This window comes from Lutra lutra, chromosome 4, assembly GCF_902655055.1.
Source record: "Lutra lutra chromosome 4, mLutLut1.2, whole genome shotgun sequence".
Classification (NCBI taxonomy): Eukaryota; Metazoa; Chordata; class Mammalia; order Carnivora; family Mustelidae; genus Lutra; species Lutra lutra.
In genome coordinates, this window is record NC_062281.1 from 153094908 (window position 1) to 153113278 (window position 18371).

The 18371-nt window shown below is 37.9% G+C and overlaps 1 protein-coding gene across 2 annotated transcripts in view; it reads left to right on the forward strand.

Annotated features, from left to right (window-relative positions):
• USP24 (ubiquitin specific peptidase 24) overlaps window positions 1-18371 on the forward strand; it is a 137312-nt gene that overhangs the window by 14584 nt on the left and 104357 nt on the right. The window contains exons 2-3 of one of the 2 annotated variants that reach the window (XM_047723878.1): window positions 15543-15708; window positions 17522-17589. In XM_047723878.1, coding sequence (XP_047579834.1) covers window positions 15543-15708; window positions 17522-17589 — 234 coding nt within the window. The remainder of the gene's footprint in view (window positions 1-15542; window positions 15709-17521; window positions 17590-18371) is intronic. The other variant, XM_047723879.1, reaches the window with a different exon arrangement.

Sequence of the window (18371 nt, forward strand, 5' to 3'; positions counted from 1 at the left end):
TCGTATTGTATTTTTTAAAGATTTTATAATTGAGAAATACACCAGGAAGTTTTATCATTATCTATTAAGGTAATAAGGAAAACTGAACAAAAGCATTAACTTCTTCCATGACATAATTTGTTCCTCTTTAGTATGACTGTACTTTTAATCATCTTTATTCTGACTTTTATAGAATTTTAGCAATTTTAGAGCCAGAAGGGATCTTGGATCTATAGGTAAAGCGTTTTCATTTTACAGATGAAACTGAAGTATGGAGATACCAAGTCTCACCTAAGAATGTGCTCTCAAAATGTTGTAAGCTCCTGGTCACTTGGACATACTTAGGCAGAGGCCCTGGGATTTTCTGGGGATGTAGAAGAGAATTAGGTATCAGATAAATGTTTAGACATTGAAAGTAGGATGGAGATAGGATGTAGCTCCTGTCAATTGAGTAACATGATCAAACTGGGATGCCAAACCTGTAAGCTGATAAAGCCTAACACACCTCAGTGTCTGATGTTTGGAAATAGCGGCAGGCTCTTCAGTTACGCTGTGCTCTGTCTTGGGTGACAGACCCTTGCACACACAGTTCTCTGTGCCTAGAATCCCTTCCCCTTCTCTCTTACTTCATAAGGATTTTTTTTTAAAGATTTTATTTATTCATTTGACAGAGATCACAAGTAGGCAGGGAAGCAGGCTCCATGAGGAGCAGAGAGCCCAATGCGGGGCTCGATCCCAGGACCCTGAGATCATGACCTGAGCAGAGGCTTTAACCCACTGAGCCATCCAGGTGCCCCACCTTCACAAGGCTTTATTAGGTGCTTAACATCCATCCATTCACCAGAATTTATTGAGCCCCTACTCTGTGTCAGGAACTGTTGGAGATAACGCAACAAACAAAACTTCTGCCCCAGTGAAGTTTATATTCTAGGTTTGCGGAGAGGACAACAAACAGTTGTCTAAGTAAAGCGTGGGCCGTCAGATGGTAAGTGCTATGGAGAAAAATAAAGCAGAAGGTGGCGGGGCGAGCGTGCTGGACTGGGGTTGGCTGGGTATGGCTTGGCCCTCTTAAAAGTCTGTCTTTCGGAGAAGGCTTCACTGAGGAGGGTGTACTTGAGCAGAGACCTGAAGGGGGTGCGGGAGCAGGCTTAGTGCTTATCCGAGGGGAAAGCACTCCCAAGTCAAAGCTCAGCAAACTTGTTCTGTAAAGGGCCAGACGGTCAGTATTTGAGGCTCTGCAGGCCATACTGTCTCTGTTGCAGCTCCTTGGCTCCACCGTTGGAGTGCGAAAGCAGCCATGCATGACATAAACCAGCAAGAGGGTCTCTGCTCTGATATAACCTTATTTACAGAACGAGAGAGTGGACAGGACTTTGCCAACTCCTGCTAAGCACAGGATACACCTAATGCAAGGGCCCTGGTGGGCAGCACGGCTGGGGTGCTCGAGGAGCCAGCAGGCAGGCCACGTAGCTGGAACTCAGGAAGGAAGGAAGAGCAGGAGATGAAGTCAGAGCTGAAGGAGAGGGCAGATCCTCATGAGGGCCTCAGAGGCAACCGTGATGATGCCTTTTTGTCAGAATGAGGAAGGCAAGCCTTGAGGGTTCCAAACAGGAAGACATGATATTATGGGAAAGATCCAGAGTTTGTCATTGGACTTATTAATTTAAGATGCTTATTAAATATCCTAGTGGAGGTATCAAAGAGGGAGTTGGATGGGTGCTTGGAGTCAAGGGAAGATGGCTATACTGGAACTAAACTATGAAAACCTTCAGCTTAGAGATGGTATTTTAATCATTAGACTGGGGGTGCCTGGGTGGCTCAGTAGGTTAAAGCCTTTGCCTTCTGCTCAGGTCATGATCTCAGGGTCCTGGGATCAAGCCCCGCATCAGGCTCTCTGCTCACTGGGGAGCCTGCTTCCCCCTCTCTCTCTGCCTCTCTGCCTACTTGTAATCTCTCTCTGTCAAATAAATAAATAAAATCTTTTTTAAAAAAATCGTTAGACTGGGGGCACCTAGGTGGCTCAGTCAGTGAAGCTTCTCTTTGTTTCTGTGCAGGTCATGATCTCAGCATGGTAAGATTGAACCCCACATTGGGCTCCATGCTCAACAGGGTGTCTGCTTGAGATTCTTCTCCTCTGCCCCTCCTCCTGCTTGTGCATACATATGTTTTTTCTCTCTCTCTCTCTCTCTCCCTCCAAGGGAATAAATAAATCTTAAAAAAAATAAAAATTAAAAATGAAACCATTAGACTATGCATTCTCAAAAGGGCTAGTAGCACTCCGAAGGAGACTCTTGAGGAGTGAAAAAAATCTTAACTGTTATAGTGGTTTGCTCCAAATCTCAAACCTACCCAGCACAATTTTATTCTTCAGTATTTAATTAACAGAGATGGGATGATTGGGGGAAAAGTGTTGAAAAAACTTCTCGAAGAGTGATAATGAAAACAAGGTTGAGAACCACCATGGGCATAGTTGAAAATCCACATGTAACTTTTGACTAGCCCAAACTTCACTCCTAATATCCTATTGACCTTAACTAATAACTTAAACAGTTGATTAACACATATTTTGCATGTCATCTGTGTTATATACTATAATTTTACAACCAAATAAGCTAAGGAGATGTTATTTCAAATCATAAGGAAGAGAAAACACATTGACAGTACTTAACCGTATTTTTCAAAGTGGACCCATGCAGTTCAGACCTGTGTTGTTCAAGGTTCAAGTATGTAAGATGACAACTTCTTGTGAAAACCTTGTTTCTGAATAATCTAAATACATGAATAACCAAGAGTATGAAAGGAAGGGACCATGAGAAATGTCAGCCTTTGAAGAAAAGTTAGGAAATTTTCTTCTGCTTATAGCAGAATGAACTTGAATTCCAAGAAAAACAATTCGCAATAATTTCAGTAACTAATACAGTGTATTAGTAACTTGGGGACTGCCTACACACTTGCCTATCATCTCTCTTTTTCCAAGAAACAGTATTTTAGGAATCATTTTCTCTAGTCTGAAATAACAGAAGGAATATCAGATCTGCACATCACTGTCTCTGAATTACTTTGAAAAAATATTTAATACATAAGACTGACAATCTCAAGATTAGTGAATATTATATATTCATGACTTGGAAGAGCACCTGGGTGGCCCAGTCAGTTAAGCCTCTGCCTTTTGGCTCAGGTGGTGATCTCAGGGTTCTGGGGTGGAGCCCCACATCCCATCAGCTCCCTGCTCAGCAGGGAGTCTGCTTCTCCCTCTTCCCCTCACCTCACTCTCACACTCTCTTTCTTTTTCTCTCTTCTTTCTCTCTCACATAAATACAGTCTTTTAAAAAATCAATTCATGGGGCACCTGGGTGGCTCTGTGGGTTAAGCCTCTGCCTTTGGCTCAGGTCACGATCTCAGGGTTCTGGGATCGAGCCCTGAATCGGGCTCTCTGCTCAGTGGGAAGCCTGCTTCCTCCTCTCTATCTGCCTGCCTCTCTGCCTATTTGTGATCTCTCTCCTCTCTCTCTGTCAGATGATCAAAATCTTTAAAAAACAAATTCATGACTTGGAATCAGTTGTTCCAGTTTTCATGTTTTTCCTTAAATACTCGACATATATGATGCAATTTGTTTATTTTAGATAATCCGTTTTTAGAAATCAATGGAGAAAACAATTTAACATCTTCGTTTTTCTGTACATTAATCAGAAATATAGACACTGAAAAAAAGAAATGTAGACACTCTTCTGAATACATTGTTGGCTAATAAAATAGCTCAGTAATTGAATTTAGTAGTAAAAGAAACTTGATGCAGCATTGCCAAACACCCTCTCTTTAAGTTGAATAATTTTCTTTATATGTCTTTGTTGAGTCAGTGGGCAGATAGGAGGTTATCTCTAAACAGGCGATGCCAACTTGAGTAGGTTTTGCTTTCTTTGAACAAAGAAGACTTAAATTTTAATAATACATCCTTGTTGAGTTCAAGATTAAAACTTGAAGGTAGGGACGCCTGGGTGGCTCAGTTGGTTAAGCAGCTGCCTTTGGCTCAGGTCATGATCCCGGCGTCCTGGGATCGAGTCCCACATCGGGCTCCTTGCTCATCAGGGAGCCTGCTTCTCCCTCTGCCTCTGCCTGCCATTCTGTCTGCCTGTGCTTGCTCTCTCTCCCTCTCTCTCTCTCTGACAAATAAATAAATAAAATCTTTAAAAAAAAAAAACTTGAAGGTAGTTTTCTAAAATAAATATTAAACTCTGTTATTAACTTAAAAGCTTGTGCAATGCTTATTTTAAAGCTCATTTGCAAGGGTTAATAAGTTACATTGTTTTTTGTACTCAGCCACCAACTAAGGTAGTGCCTATATTTCCGTTGGTTTATCTGCACTTTTCAAACTGGCAAGTTTCTGGATATGGGTAGTGACATGTATGAACATACCTAATTGTAAATATAAAAGGAAAAATGTTTTTGTCAGAATAACTTACTTGTTCAGTCTAAAGATCTCCTTTAAAGATCTAAACTGTGGAGGTAGATTTACACTATATAGTGACAGCATTTGGCAATACTGTGAAAAGCTTTATAACTCAACTTCCAACTCTCTAAGTTGGAAATACTTTACTGAGTATTAAGTTGCCCTTTTAAGTAAGTAAATAGTAGGTAGTAAGCCTTATTCTGAACAGTGTGCCAGTAGATGAAATTGTCATCATGACTCTTTGAATCCCTAGCAGGTTTATAGCACTATGAAGTAATACAGAAGTTACAGAGGCTTTGTTTAATATTTTCATTTGTATTTTGGGGCGTAAGTAAGATTATTTAGGAATAGGCTAAATTATGTATCCAGCAATGTTAATTGTTTTTATTTTAGTCCTAACCTGGCCTATTCAGAAACCATAATTTAACAATATGAACTCATCTATTATATTTCTTAGGTGATGAAATAAAAACACAAGATTCAGTGTTACTAGAAAATTTTCAGGTTAAAAGTGACATTCAGGAATTGTTTGCAAGTTCATTTCTCTATTTATTGCCTGGTGACAGAATCGTGCGTGTCTAACAAATGCTGAATTTACGTATTATAAAACACCTTTTAAAATTTTAAATGAAATTGATGGAATATCATAGTAAAGACATTGCTTCAAGTGGTCAAAAAGGCTGAGTACTGAGGTTTTATTAATATGCTTGAAAACTAATACTGTTTTGTTTTGTTTTTTCCTAATACTGGTTTTGAAATAATACTCTCTATAAGCCTCTGTCTAGAATACAGTCCCCCTTAAACTTCTTCAGCTGCGTACACATCCCTCCCCAGTGCACATGCGTGCACAACATCCACAGGCTAGCTTGGATGCCCCCTCCCTGCTCTGCAGTCACGTGTCCTGCTCTTCAAAGACAAGAGATGTATCTTTATCTGTGTCTCCAGTGCTGAGCACGTTGGCTGGAACCTAGCAAGTTTATGATAAATGCATTTCTAACCCATTTAGAACCAGTAAACATGAATGGTTACTTGAGAGTCATTTGGATTTGGCATCTGATGAAGAATTAGTGTATTACATTCCTTAGTTCTTATTAAAAGCCCAATACCATATTTCCGTTGGGAGCTGTGTTGCAATAGGACAGTTCTGAGCTGCTTTGCATGTGTTCTCTTGCTCAATACGTAATTTTTGCCAAGGACAGGCTCTACTCAAAGTGATGACTCAAAATATTAAACCAACTTGAAAATGGGTTCATGTCACTATTTCCTCCTCTCTTAAGATTCCCTCTCTCTTTGTGTTGGTTGGCAGCAACCTCCTCAAAATGTAATGCTGCTCTGTATCATTCATTAACCCTACTGTACATCACGCCTGTTCTCTTTTTTTCAAGATCAAGAATGTTAAGTGCTTAGGAGGCAGCATGAGACTTTTTGCCTCTTAGATCTCAGATATATTATTTTTTAAATTGCTGTTTTCAAACTGTCAAATGGGCCTGTGTATCATTTTTATTATAGATCATTAGGTACAACTCTGTGTTTCGAAGTTCTTAGGTATATTTATATACTTATTCATGTTTAGTGACCATAATCATTGAATTCCTTCTTGTTAATCAGCTTTTTAAAATAACAGCCTTATTGAGTCACAATTCACATACCATAAAACTCACCCTTTTAAAGTATGCATTCACAGAGTTTTGCAGCCATCACCTCTCCTTTAGAATATTTTAATTGTCCCGCAAAGAAGCCTTATGTCCAGTAAAAGCCTCTCCTTTTCCCCCTCCTCCCATCCTCTGGCAACCACTAATCTACTTCCTGTGTCTGCGGATTTGTCTGTTATAGACATTCATATAAACGGAATCATATAGTATGTGGCCTTTTGGTCTGGCTTCAATTTATTGTAATGTTTTTTGGATGTCATTCATGTTGTAGCATGCTATTAGTATTTCGTCTGTTTTTAGGGCTAAAAATATTCCATTGTATGGATATACTACATTTATTCATTCATTCATTTCAGTGATATTTGGGTTTTTACTTCTTTTTGACTTAACCATCACCAATGCTGCTGTGCACATTCATGTACAAGTTTTTGTGTGGACATATGTTTCATCTCTCTAGGGTATATCTAGTAAATGTATCAGTGGGTACAATTGTGCGTCATATGGTAACTGCAATTAACTTTTGAGGAATTGACAGCAGTCTTGCAAAGTGGCTGCACCATTTTATATTCCAACCACCAATGTATGAGAGTTCCAATTTTTCCACATCCTCACCAATACTTACTTATCTTTTTTTTTTCTTTTTTTTAAAGATTTTTTTTTTTTATTATTTATTTGACAGATTACAAGTAGGCAGAAAGGCAGGCAGAGAGAGACAGGAGGAGGAGGCAGACTCCCTGCTGAGCAGAGAGCCCGATGCGGGACTCGATCCCAGGACCCTGAGATCATGACCCGAGCCGAAGGCAGAGGCTTTAACCACTGAGCCACCCAGGCGCCCTACTTATTTTAATTTTAGTCATTCTAATGTATGTGAAGGTGGTATCTTTAGGGTTTGATTTGCATATCCCTGAGGACCAGTTAATATTGAGCATCTTTTCATGTACTAATTAAAGGCCACTTAGATCTTACATCTTCTTTGGAGAAATGGCTGTTGAGATCATTTTTTTTGGTTGGTTGGTTGGTTTGTTTGTTTGTTTGTTTTAAGTAGGCTGCATGCCCAGCTTGGAGCCCAGGGTGGGGCTCGAATTTAGCATCCTGATATCCAGACCTGAGCTGAGATCAAGAGTCGGATGCTTAACCTACTGAGCCTTTCAGCACCCCAGTTTGTCCATTTTTTTATTGAGGTGTTTATTTATTGTTGAGTTGTAATAGTTCTTCCTTATTTGTTTGTTTTAAAAGATTTTTATTTAATAAGAGCTCTTTTTTAGATAAAAATTTTTTATCAGATATGAAAGTTGCAAATATTTTCTCCCATTCTGTGATTATCTTTTCACTCTCCTAATGATGTCCTTTGATGCATAAAAAGTTTTTAGTTTGGTGGAATTCAGCATTTATATATTTTTTCTTTTGACATTGTGTTTTTGGTGTCCTAAGAAATAATTGCCCAATCCACAGTCATGTAGATTATTCCTGTGTTACATTTTTAGTTAATTTGTGTATGAGGAAGGGGTCAAGTTTCATTCTTTTGCTTGTGTGTATTCAGTTCACCCAGCACTATTTGTTGAAAAGGCTAACTTTCATTGAATTGTTTTTATGCCTTTGCCATAGATTAATCAAATTTTATTGTCATCCTTCTTGAAACTCAGTTGGCTGCAAATATAAAGGTTTTAGTTTTTGAAATCTCAAATCAGTTCCATTGAACTGTATGTTTATCTTTATGCCAGTACTGGATTGTTTTGATTACTACAGCTTTGTAGTACATTTTATTTTATTTTTTTTTTAAAGATTTTATTTATTTGTCAGAGAGAGAGAGGGAGGGAGAGCGAGCACAGGCAGACAGAGCGGCAGGCAGAGGCAGAGGGAGAAGCAGGCTCCCCGCTGAGCAAGGAGCCCGATGTGGGACTCGATCCCAGGACGCCGGGATCATGACCCGAGCCAAAGGCAGCTGCCCAACCAACTGAGCCACCCAGGCGTCCCTGTAGTACATTTTAAAAGAGAAGTATAGACCCTCAAATTCTATTCTTCTTTTTCAAGATTATTTTGGCTGTTCAGAGTTTTTCACATTTCTTTGTGAGTTTTAGAGTCAGCTTGTCAATTTTTGCAAAGAAGACAGTGGGAATTTTCATGCTTATTGTTTGGAATCTATAGACTAATTTGGGAATTATTGCCATCTTAACAATATTAGCTTCCAATCCATGAATATGGGATGTCTTTCCATTTATTTAGGTCTTCCTTAATTTATTTGCTGTAATGTGTGTTTTCAGTGTATGAGTGTTGTACTTCCTAAGTATTTTATTCTTTTTGATGTTATTGTAAATGGAATTTTCTTAATTTTATTGTAGGATTATTATTAGTGTATAGAAATACAATTGAATTTTACATATTGATATTGTATTCTTCAACTGCAACCTTGCTGAAGGTTATTAGTTCCAGAAGGTTGTTTTGTTTTTTGGTGTATTCCTTAGGATTTTCTGCATACAACATGTGTCATCAATGAATGTAAATAGTTTCATTCTTCCTTTTCAGTATGAATGAAGGCCTTTTATTTCTTATTTTGCCTAAGAGCTCTGGCCAGATACTCCAGTACAGTGTTGAATGATGGAAGCTGTGAGAATAGGAATCCTTCTTTTTCTTAACTTCAGAGGAATGCATTCAGTCTTTCACAATTAAGTATGATGTTAATTATAGACTTTCTTAGATGCCTTTTATCAGGTTGAGGAAATTCCCTTTTTGTTGAATTTTTTTTTATCATGAAAAAGTGTTGGATGTTGTGAATATTTTTTCTGAATCTGTTGAGATGATCATGTGTTTTTGTTTTTTATTCTGCTATGTAGTGTATTGATTGACTTTTGTATTCTAAACGAACCTTGTATCCCTGGGATAAATCATACTTGCTCACGTGTATAATCCTTTTTATATACTACTGGGTTTGGTTTGCTAGTTTATTATGAAGGATTTTTGTATCTATATTCATGGGGATATTGATCTATGTATTTTTTTTAAACTGTGATAAAATATACCTCACATAAATTTACCATTTTAACCATTTTCAAGTATAGTTCTTTGGCAATAAATACATTCCATTGTTCTACGACCATCCCACCATCCATCTCCAGAATTTTTTCATCTTCCTAAACTGAAACTATATATTCAGTAAACAGTAACTTCATATTCTCCCTTGCCTCCAGCCCTTGGCAACCACCATTCCATTTTCTGTTCTATGAATATGACTACTCTTGTTACTTCATATACATGGAAACATACAGCATTTGTACTTTTGTGACTGGCTTATTTCATTTAGCACTAATGTCTTCAGGGTTCATGCAGGGTTGTAGCATGTATGAGAATTTCCTTCTTTTTAAAGACTGAATATACTACTGCGTGTAAATACCACATGTAGTTTATCCATTCATTCATCAAGCATCTATCAATGTGAAGTATCTTTGTCTGGTTTTAATATCAGAGTTACACTGACCTCGTAAAATAAATTGATAAGTGTTCCCTCCTTTTCTTTTTTGGGATGGGGAAGAGTGTGAAGGATTGATGTTAATTCTTCTTTAAGAGTTTGGTTACAATTGATCGGTAATGGCATCTAGCCCTGGCCTTTTCTCTGTGGGAAGCTTTTGATTACAAAGTACTCCATTTACTTGGGATAGGTCTATTGAGATTTTGTTTCTTCTTGGGTCAGTTTTGGTGGTTTATGTCCTTTTAGGAATATATCCATTTCGTGTAGATTATCTAATTTGTTGGCATATAATCATCAATAGTATTCTTTACAGTTGTTTTTATCTTTGTAAGATTAGTGTTGATATCCCCTCTTTTGTTCCTGATTTTTGTAATTTGAATCTTCTCTCTTTCTTTCTTGGTTAGTCTGGCTAAAAATTTCTCCTTTTTGTTGATCTTTTCAAAGAACCAACTTTTGGTTTTAATGTCTCTATTATTTTTTCTTTTCTTTAATTTGTTTCCACTCTAATCCTTGTTATTTCTTTCCTCCTGTTTCCTTGGGTTTAGTTTGCTCTTTTTCTACTTCCATAAGGTTCATGGTCAGGTTATTGGTTTGAGATCTTTCTTTTTTAAAAAAAAAAATCTTCCTTTAATCACTGCATGATAAGTTTTGTTATATTTTAATTTTCATTAATCTCAAAGCACTTTCTAATTTCCCTTGTGATTTTTTTTTTGACCCAGTGGTATTTAGAAGTATGTTGTTTAATTATCACATGTTTTTAGATTCCCCAAATTTCCTTCTGCTCTTGATTTCTTATTTCATTCCATTGTGGTCAGAGAACACACTTTGTATGATTTAATCCTTTCAGATTTTTTGAGGCTTGTTTTAGGACCTAACATGCTCTGTCCTGAAGAGTGTCCTGTGTACACTTAAGAATATATATTCTGCTGTGATTGGCTGGAATATTCTATAAATGCCTTTTAGATTTAGTTAGTTTGTAGTATTATTTATTTAACTCTTCCATATGCTTGTTGATCTTCTGTCTTGTTCTCTTGTTCTGTTACTGAAAATGAGGTGTCAAAGTTTCCAACTATTCTTTTTTTTTTTTAAAGACTTTCTTTATTTGACAGAGATCACAAGTAGGCAGAGAGGCAGGCAGAGACAGAGAGAGGAGGAAGCAGGCTCTCTGCCGACCTGAGAGCCCGATGCAGGGCTTGATCCCACGACCCTGGGATCATGACCTGAGCTGAAGGCAGAGGTTTTAACCCACTGAGCCATCCAGGCACCACCAAAGTCTCCAACTATTCTTGTTGAAGTACATATTTCTCTCTTAAATTCTGTCACTTTTTGCCTCCTTTTCTTTGAATCTCATTTGTTACATGCATACATTTTTATAATTGTATGTCTTCCTGATGGATTGTTTTATCATAAAAAATTCCTTGTCTTTAGTAACATATTTTTGCATAATATCTATTTTTTTCCTGATATTAGCGTAGCCAGCCACTACAGCTCTCTTTTGGTTGTTCTTTTCATGGTATGTCTTTTCCCATCCTTTTATTTTATCTTCCTGCTATTTTGACCTTTTTTAGAAAATCATTATGAAGTATCCCTTTTTATCTTTGGTAGTATCTTTGTCTGAACATCTAGTTTGACTCATACTGGTATAGCCACTCCAGCTCTTTTGTGTGTACATGATATATCTTTTGCATCCTTTTAGTTCAGCCACTTTGTGTCTTTAAATCTGAAGCATGTCTGTTGTAGATAGCATAAAGTTGGATCGTTTTTATTCATTTTATTTTTAAATTTTATCTTTTTTTTTTTTTTTTTTTTTTAGAGAGAGAGTACATGCATATGCACATGAACTGGGATGTAGAGGGGCAGGGCAGAGGGAGAGGGAGAGAGAGAATCCCAAGCAGGCTGCACACTCGGTGCAGAGCCCAACATGAGGCTCGATCTTACAACCCTGAGATCATGACCTGAGTCCACATAAAGGGTTGGATCCTCAATCAACTGGGCCATTCAAGCACCCCTAGTTGGATCAGTTTTTAAAATTCATCCTGCAGATCTCTACCATTTTCATTGGAGTGTTTAGTTCACTTATATTTAACATATTACTGATAATTATAACTTAATTGATAAGACAAAATTTATATCTGCCATTTTGCTATTTGTCTTCTATGTCTTATGCTTTTTTGTTCCTCTAATCCTCCCTCCATTGCTCTTGTCTTTTGTATTAAATAGATATTTTTGAGTATACCATTTTAATTCCCTTGGGTTTTTTTTGTTGTTGTCATTTGGTTTGGTTTTTTGTTGTTGTTGTTTTGTTTTGTTTTTTACTGGGTAGATTTTTTAGTTATTTTCTTAGCAGTTGCCCTGTGGATTATAATTAACATCTGAATTTGTAGCAGTGTCGTTCAGATTTAACTTAACTTCAATAGGATACAAAACATTGCTCCATTAACACAGTTTTATAATTATTGCTTTCTGCATCAGTTTTTTAAATCAGATAGGAGAGTAAATGCTGCATTAATGCTGTCTTTATATGAGAGAGAGTGATGGGGGCCTGTGAAGGTGGTTACTTCCACATTTATGTATTTTTAAGAAAATGAAGTCTGTAAAGAAATAGCTTTTAGTGGAAAATAGTTATTAAAATGTCGGTGTGATTAATTTTTAAGTGGTGGAATTAATGGTGGGTTTTATTTTTTGCTATACATATTTTCTGTATTTCCTACAAAGAACATGTATACTTATTTAGTAATTTGAGACAAAAACATAAAAGTATTTAGAAGCCAATTTTTTTTTTAAGATTTTATTTATTTATTTGACAGAGATCACAAGTAGGCAGAGAGGCAGGCAGAAATGTGGGGGAAGCAGGCTCCCTGCTGAGCAGATAGCCCAATACAGTCCTTGATCCCAGGACCCTGAGACCATAACCTGAGCCGAAGGCAGAGCCTTAACCTACTGAGCCACCCAGATGCCCTAGAAAACAAATTATTTATGTTACCAACTAGAATGGGGCTTCAGTCCAAAAGTAGAGCATACTAAGTATAATTTAACTTTCTTTTTATTTTTGTTACCACTATAGGTACACCCCCACCTCTCTAGATTCATTAGGTTATACCTGTGTAAAATACTTAATTTCCTTAGATTCTCTCTGACTCCAAAATCCTAGGTCTTTATAACTTCATCTGACTAAATTGTTTTTATTTTAATTTTGTAATAATTCCAGATTTACAGAAAAGTTGCAAAAAAGTACATTGCGACTTTACCATAAATCTGGAATTTTTATATAACCTTTATTAGGTTCTTCAAATGTCAACATTTTATCACATTTTCTTTATTATTCTCTTTTTGTATGTACACATACATCTGTGGTGTCCATGTGTATATAAATTTGTGTCTGTTTTGTTACTGCTTTTTCTGAACTGTTGGAGAATAAATTGTGGACATGATGCCCCTTTACCCTTAAATACTTCGATGTGTGTTTCCTAAAAATGAAGATATTTCTAACCTTTGCATGTTATCAAAATGAGAAAATTAACATTGATCCATATTAAAGTCCTTTGAAGCCAAGAAGTAAAGTAAAATAGGAACAAAAATGCCTGTTTCAAGATCTAACCCAGGAGCCCATGTCTCAGTTATTTGTCGGGTCACTCTCAGTCTTTCATGACTTCAACATTTTTGAAGAATACAGGCCTAGTTATTTTTTGAGTGTTCCTCATATTGGGCTTCCTCATGGCTAGATTCAGGTTTTGCATATCTGGCAGGATGACCACACAAGTGATGTTGGCCTTCATGGTGCACTACTTCAGTGTGCACGTGCTGTTCATCTCATTACTGATGGTAGAGACCCTTGCTTCTCTCCCAGCCCCCAGAGGAAGCTCTTAGCTCTTCAGTTGCTTGATTTTTGGCTTATGAGTAGCAGAAATTCATTTCACACTGCTCTGAAGGCTGAAGTCCAAGATCAGAGGATCCACATGGTCAGGTTCTAGTGAGGGTCCCCTTCCGGGTCATACGCTGCTGCTGAACTCATTGTGTCCTCACCTGCTGGAGAGCAGGGAGAGGGCGCAGCTTTCTTGTGACTCCTAGAAAGGCAACCATTTGGAAGCTTGTAGTTTTAGTAGCTACAAGGTGCATTCAGTGATTTCATCTATGATTTGATCTATTAACTCCTGTAGAAATTAATGATGGATATTTTGTAGTAATGGCATAGTATGTCATCTGGTTGAATTTTATTTTTGTATGCCCTAATTCTACTTTGATCCTAAGTTATTAAATTTAAACATTTAACAAGTAAACATTTTTGAAAGAATACTAAAATCTTTACTCTTATTAGAGTTCCTTTAAGTAAAACGGTTTTGTTTACAGAACTTAGTAATTTCGTGTACTTCTGAATAGTATTATATTTTAAAAGCTGAATTTCCCCCATACATTATGATTCTAAACCTATTTCATCCCCCCCCCACCTTTTACCTCCAGTTTACGTTGTTGTCTACTTTGTTTTTAGTTTTTCACCACCTTTCTATCTTTTATCTTATTTTCATCCCAGTTTAACCACAAACCTAAAAAAAAAAAAAGTGTCACCATTCCTTTAGCTCTCATATGGGATTGAAAATCACTTTCTTCTGTATACTTTTATCATTTCTGCTTTATATTTATGGTCTTTTCTTTAACTGAGGCTAAAAGTAATTTTTTAATGGAATGATTTTATTTTGTAATGATTAAATTATAGAGTGATTTGTGAAAATATTTAGGTTTCAGAGAAACCAGAGTAGGTATTAGGCAGTTTGGGGGAGAGGCCCAGGTTGCTTTATAACAAATTACTATGGTAAGAACTTATGGAAAGTCTAGCTGTTACCCTATTGATGGTTGAAACTTTGTTTGAATGAAGTATTTTTTCACTTACCAACACATACTAAATACCTGCTTTGTGTTGGGCACCAGGTTCTGGAGATAGAGAGGCGGTCAAAACCAAACAGGGTCCGTGTCTTCATGGAGCTTGGTCTAGTGGCAGCACACATAAAATATATCACTAATAAGTGTAAAGTCTGTGAGCAGTGCTATAAAAGAGAAGTTCAGGATGGTAAGAGTATAAAATAATGCAAGGAATTCAGTATAGTTTAGGAGTTCCAGAAAGGCTTTTCTGAAAGAGTTATGGATGCACAGCAGTTACATAAAGAAGGTAGATGGGTGAAATTGGGAATAGTGGTATCTCCCTGGCAGTGGATAGGAGTAGATAGATTTGAGAGGAATGTAGGGAGTCTCATCACCAGTTCTTTGAGGGGAGAATGGTAGAATAGGGTTTTAAGAATGAGTCCTTGATTTCTGGGTATGCTGCCCTTCACTGGGTTGGAGATCACCTGAGAGGAAAGATCCTAGCACTGAGGTTTAAGAAGCTCCAGTATTTGATGGTCAGGAAGAAGCGGTGTACCAGAAGAGACAGAACAGAACAGCCAGACCCGCAGGAGGAGCACAGGAAGGTGTGCCCTCCTGGGAGTGAGGCCTGTGAGCTAGCATTTCAAGAAGAGGGAGTGGGCAGAGGGACAGATACTACTGAGAAGGAACAGTGGGACTGAAACTGCTCATTGGATTTAATGACTTAGTGGTGGCCTGAACAACAGCCGCTGTGGGAGAGTAGGGACTCTGGAAGCCATACTGGTGTGGGGTCAGGGAAGAGTCAGTGTGAGGAGATGGAGAAGCAATACGGAGAACTCCTTGGGGAAAACTCTCCCTTCTGAAAGCAGGGGAAGGTGGTGTGCTCTATCATAGAGATTGAAGATTTCAAGAGATTGAAGAAAGAGGTGGGCTGGCCTCTGTGAGAGCCGGGGATGCCGCCAAGACGAGAGGTTGGAGGATCTGAGATAGTCTGGCAGAAGATGTGACTATGAGAAAGAGATGGGGAATCCACACTCAGTGTTCACAGCTCCCATTGGGGCAGCATCTGTTCTGTGCCCAAGTGAGACATTTTACAGTAGTCACTAATGTGTGTATTTGTTTTCTTGCCATAATCCCTTTTTGTCAGAAGAATGATGAAAATGGAAACTGCTCAGGGGAAGGAATTGAATTCCCTACAACTAATTTGTATGAACTGGAAAGCCGCGTTTTGACTGATCACTGGTCCATCCCTTACAAGCGAGAAGAATCACTAGGCAAATGTCTGTTGGCGTCTACCTATTTGGCCAGACTTGGTAAGTCCTTACACCGCAGGACACAGAAGGAGGGGACTGTTTGTTTGATAGGAGCCCTGACGTTAAACTTCACTCTTGTATAATCACCCCTCTGTATGATTTTTTTTTTAAGATTTTATTTATTTATTTGACAGAGAGAGAGAAATCACAAGTAGGCAGAGAGAGAGGGCTCTGTATGATATTTAATCGTTTATTCTCCTAGTCTTGGTGTAGCCCCTGTGGAATAAAAGCTTTGAATTCAGCCAGCTGTTTTCTTCTAGCTCCAACAAAGGATGAGAGTCTTTAAAATAGAATTTTTTTTTTTTAAGATATTGATAGAGATCACAAGTAGGCAGAGAGGAAGGCAGGGGTGGGGAGAAGCAGGCTCCCCACTGAGCAGAGAGCCTGATGTGGGGCTTGATCCCAGGACTCTGAGATCATGACCTGAGCTAAAGGCAGAGGCTTAACCCACTGAGCCACCCAGGCACCCCAAGAGTCTTTAAAATATAATTGAAAAGCTTTATAGAAATTGAAATGAACATTTTCCGCAAAAGCTTAGAGAACTTTAAGGTTCAATTCAGTGGCTTTTTATTCTTTAGGAAAAGAAAATAGTATTTATTTAGTGAACATTTTGTGCATATTAAATGTTTGGCACTGTCTTAAGAGCTTTATAAATCTTCAAGTAACAGAGTAATAAAATAACTCCACGTTGGAAAATGGGTGTCAGTATAAGGAAGCTTCTAGACTCTAAATACATTGAAGAAAAAGTAATTTATGGGACGCCTGGGTGGCTCAGTTGGTTAAGCAGCTGCCTTCGGCTCAGGTCGTGATCCCAGCGTCCTGGGATCGAGTCCCACATCGGGCTCCTTGCTCAGTGGGGAGCCTGCTTCTCCCTCTGCCTCTGCTGCCACTCAGCCTGCCTGTGCTCGCTCTCTCTCTCTCTCTCTCTCTCTAAATAAATAAAATCTTTAAGAAAAAAAGTAATTTATTTTTCATATTCAGTTAATAAAATCAGATGACTTGGTCCACTGTTTTGTGATTTTTTTCCCCCTCATTAAAATTGTGCATAGTTTACCACCATGATTAAATATGAGGCACATCAAAAGGAAATATTTTGACTGGGATCAAATTTAATTCTCACGGCTTTGTATAGCACCTTAGGACTGGCTTTTCGGCAGCAGCATTCATTGTGTACCTGTTGGGAGGTAGGTACTACGCTACACAGTGGGTCTGAAAAAAAATGTGTCCAGCAATATTCCCAATGACAAGCAAAATACATTAAGTTTTTTTTTACACAGTGTATTCCAAATGGTAATTTTACAGTGGATTCATTCATTCACTTGGCAAATATTAATCACCTGTTGTGTGCCAGGTGCAACTCTGCGCATTTAATAACACTGAGTCCCTCGGTTTGTCTTAGGGAAGAAGAGTGATTTTGGTATCTGTTGAGAATAATTTGTGTTTTCATAGAGTTGTTTAGGAAAACAACAGCTATTAAGAGGCTGCTGTTGGTGTTAAGGCCGATTGTTTGAAGTTACTCTGACAATGGAAACCTATGTTCAACCATTTCACTTCTAGTTATTTATTATACTGTTAACAAATATATATGAATTAATAAATATGTGAATATATTGGGCTCTTACAAATACATTAATACTGTGGTTGTCAGTGTGTTCCTTCATCAGAATATATATATATACTGCTTTTAATAATCCCTTAAGAATCAGGGTTTCCATAAATAATTCCATACAAATGAATTTGGAATTGATATATATGATTTCTGCAAACTGCCTAAAATCGTAGTAAGGCATGTTGTTTCATTTATTTTACTAAGGTCTTTCCGAGTCTGATGAGAATTGTAAAAGATTTATGGATAGGTGTATGCCTGAAGCCTTTAAAAAGGTAAGGAAAAATGCACTAGTCTGGTGTTTTGGGTGGGGGTGAGAATGAGCGGGCTTTTTGTTTTCACTTTAGTTTTTTGTGTGGGACCAATTTACGAGCCTTGTTCAACGGAGGAATCCCCTACTCAGAACAAAGTCACTCCAAATTTGGGGCTTATGAATGATTTATTTAATTGTTTGTGCATGTCTTTGGACGGCTGTAACATTTCCTTCCTTCTCTTTAATTGCCAAAGGATAGGTTAGGCTTACCTATACTAGGAAATGATGCCATACTAATCTGAGGCTTGTGGTATTTAGAAAGATAATACTTCTTTACCAAAATATAAGCCATTTGTACTGATTGTTGTACTGAGACAGAAGAGGAATTTGAATAGTACAAAGTTTTACTGGGTTGAGTATGTTCCATGGCAAAATGGCAGGTGTGTGGCAGCTTCTGTGGCAGAGCAAGAGTCATGCGCTTCCTCCCCTTCTGGTCACATCGCTTATAAAGCGATTTTTCTTAACAGGGAGAATAGATCATCACAGGACTTGTGTTTCAGAAAGCAGTCTAACTCAGCATGATTCCGTTTTCAGGACATGAGTCCTGAATTCCCCAAAGAGCAGGGACAGTGTCATAGACACTGTCGTTTTCCCCAGTGTGTAGCCAGTGCCTACCTCCAAGAGAAAGCTCAGTAAGTCTTTGCTGAATGAATGAGTCTCCCCGCTGTCTTGTCCTTCTGGGTTTTGACATCCATTTTTGTCCTATAGGCAAGGAAGTCACTAGATCTACAGATGGGTGAAGAC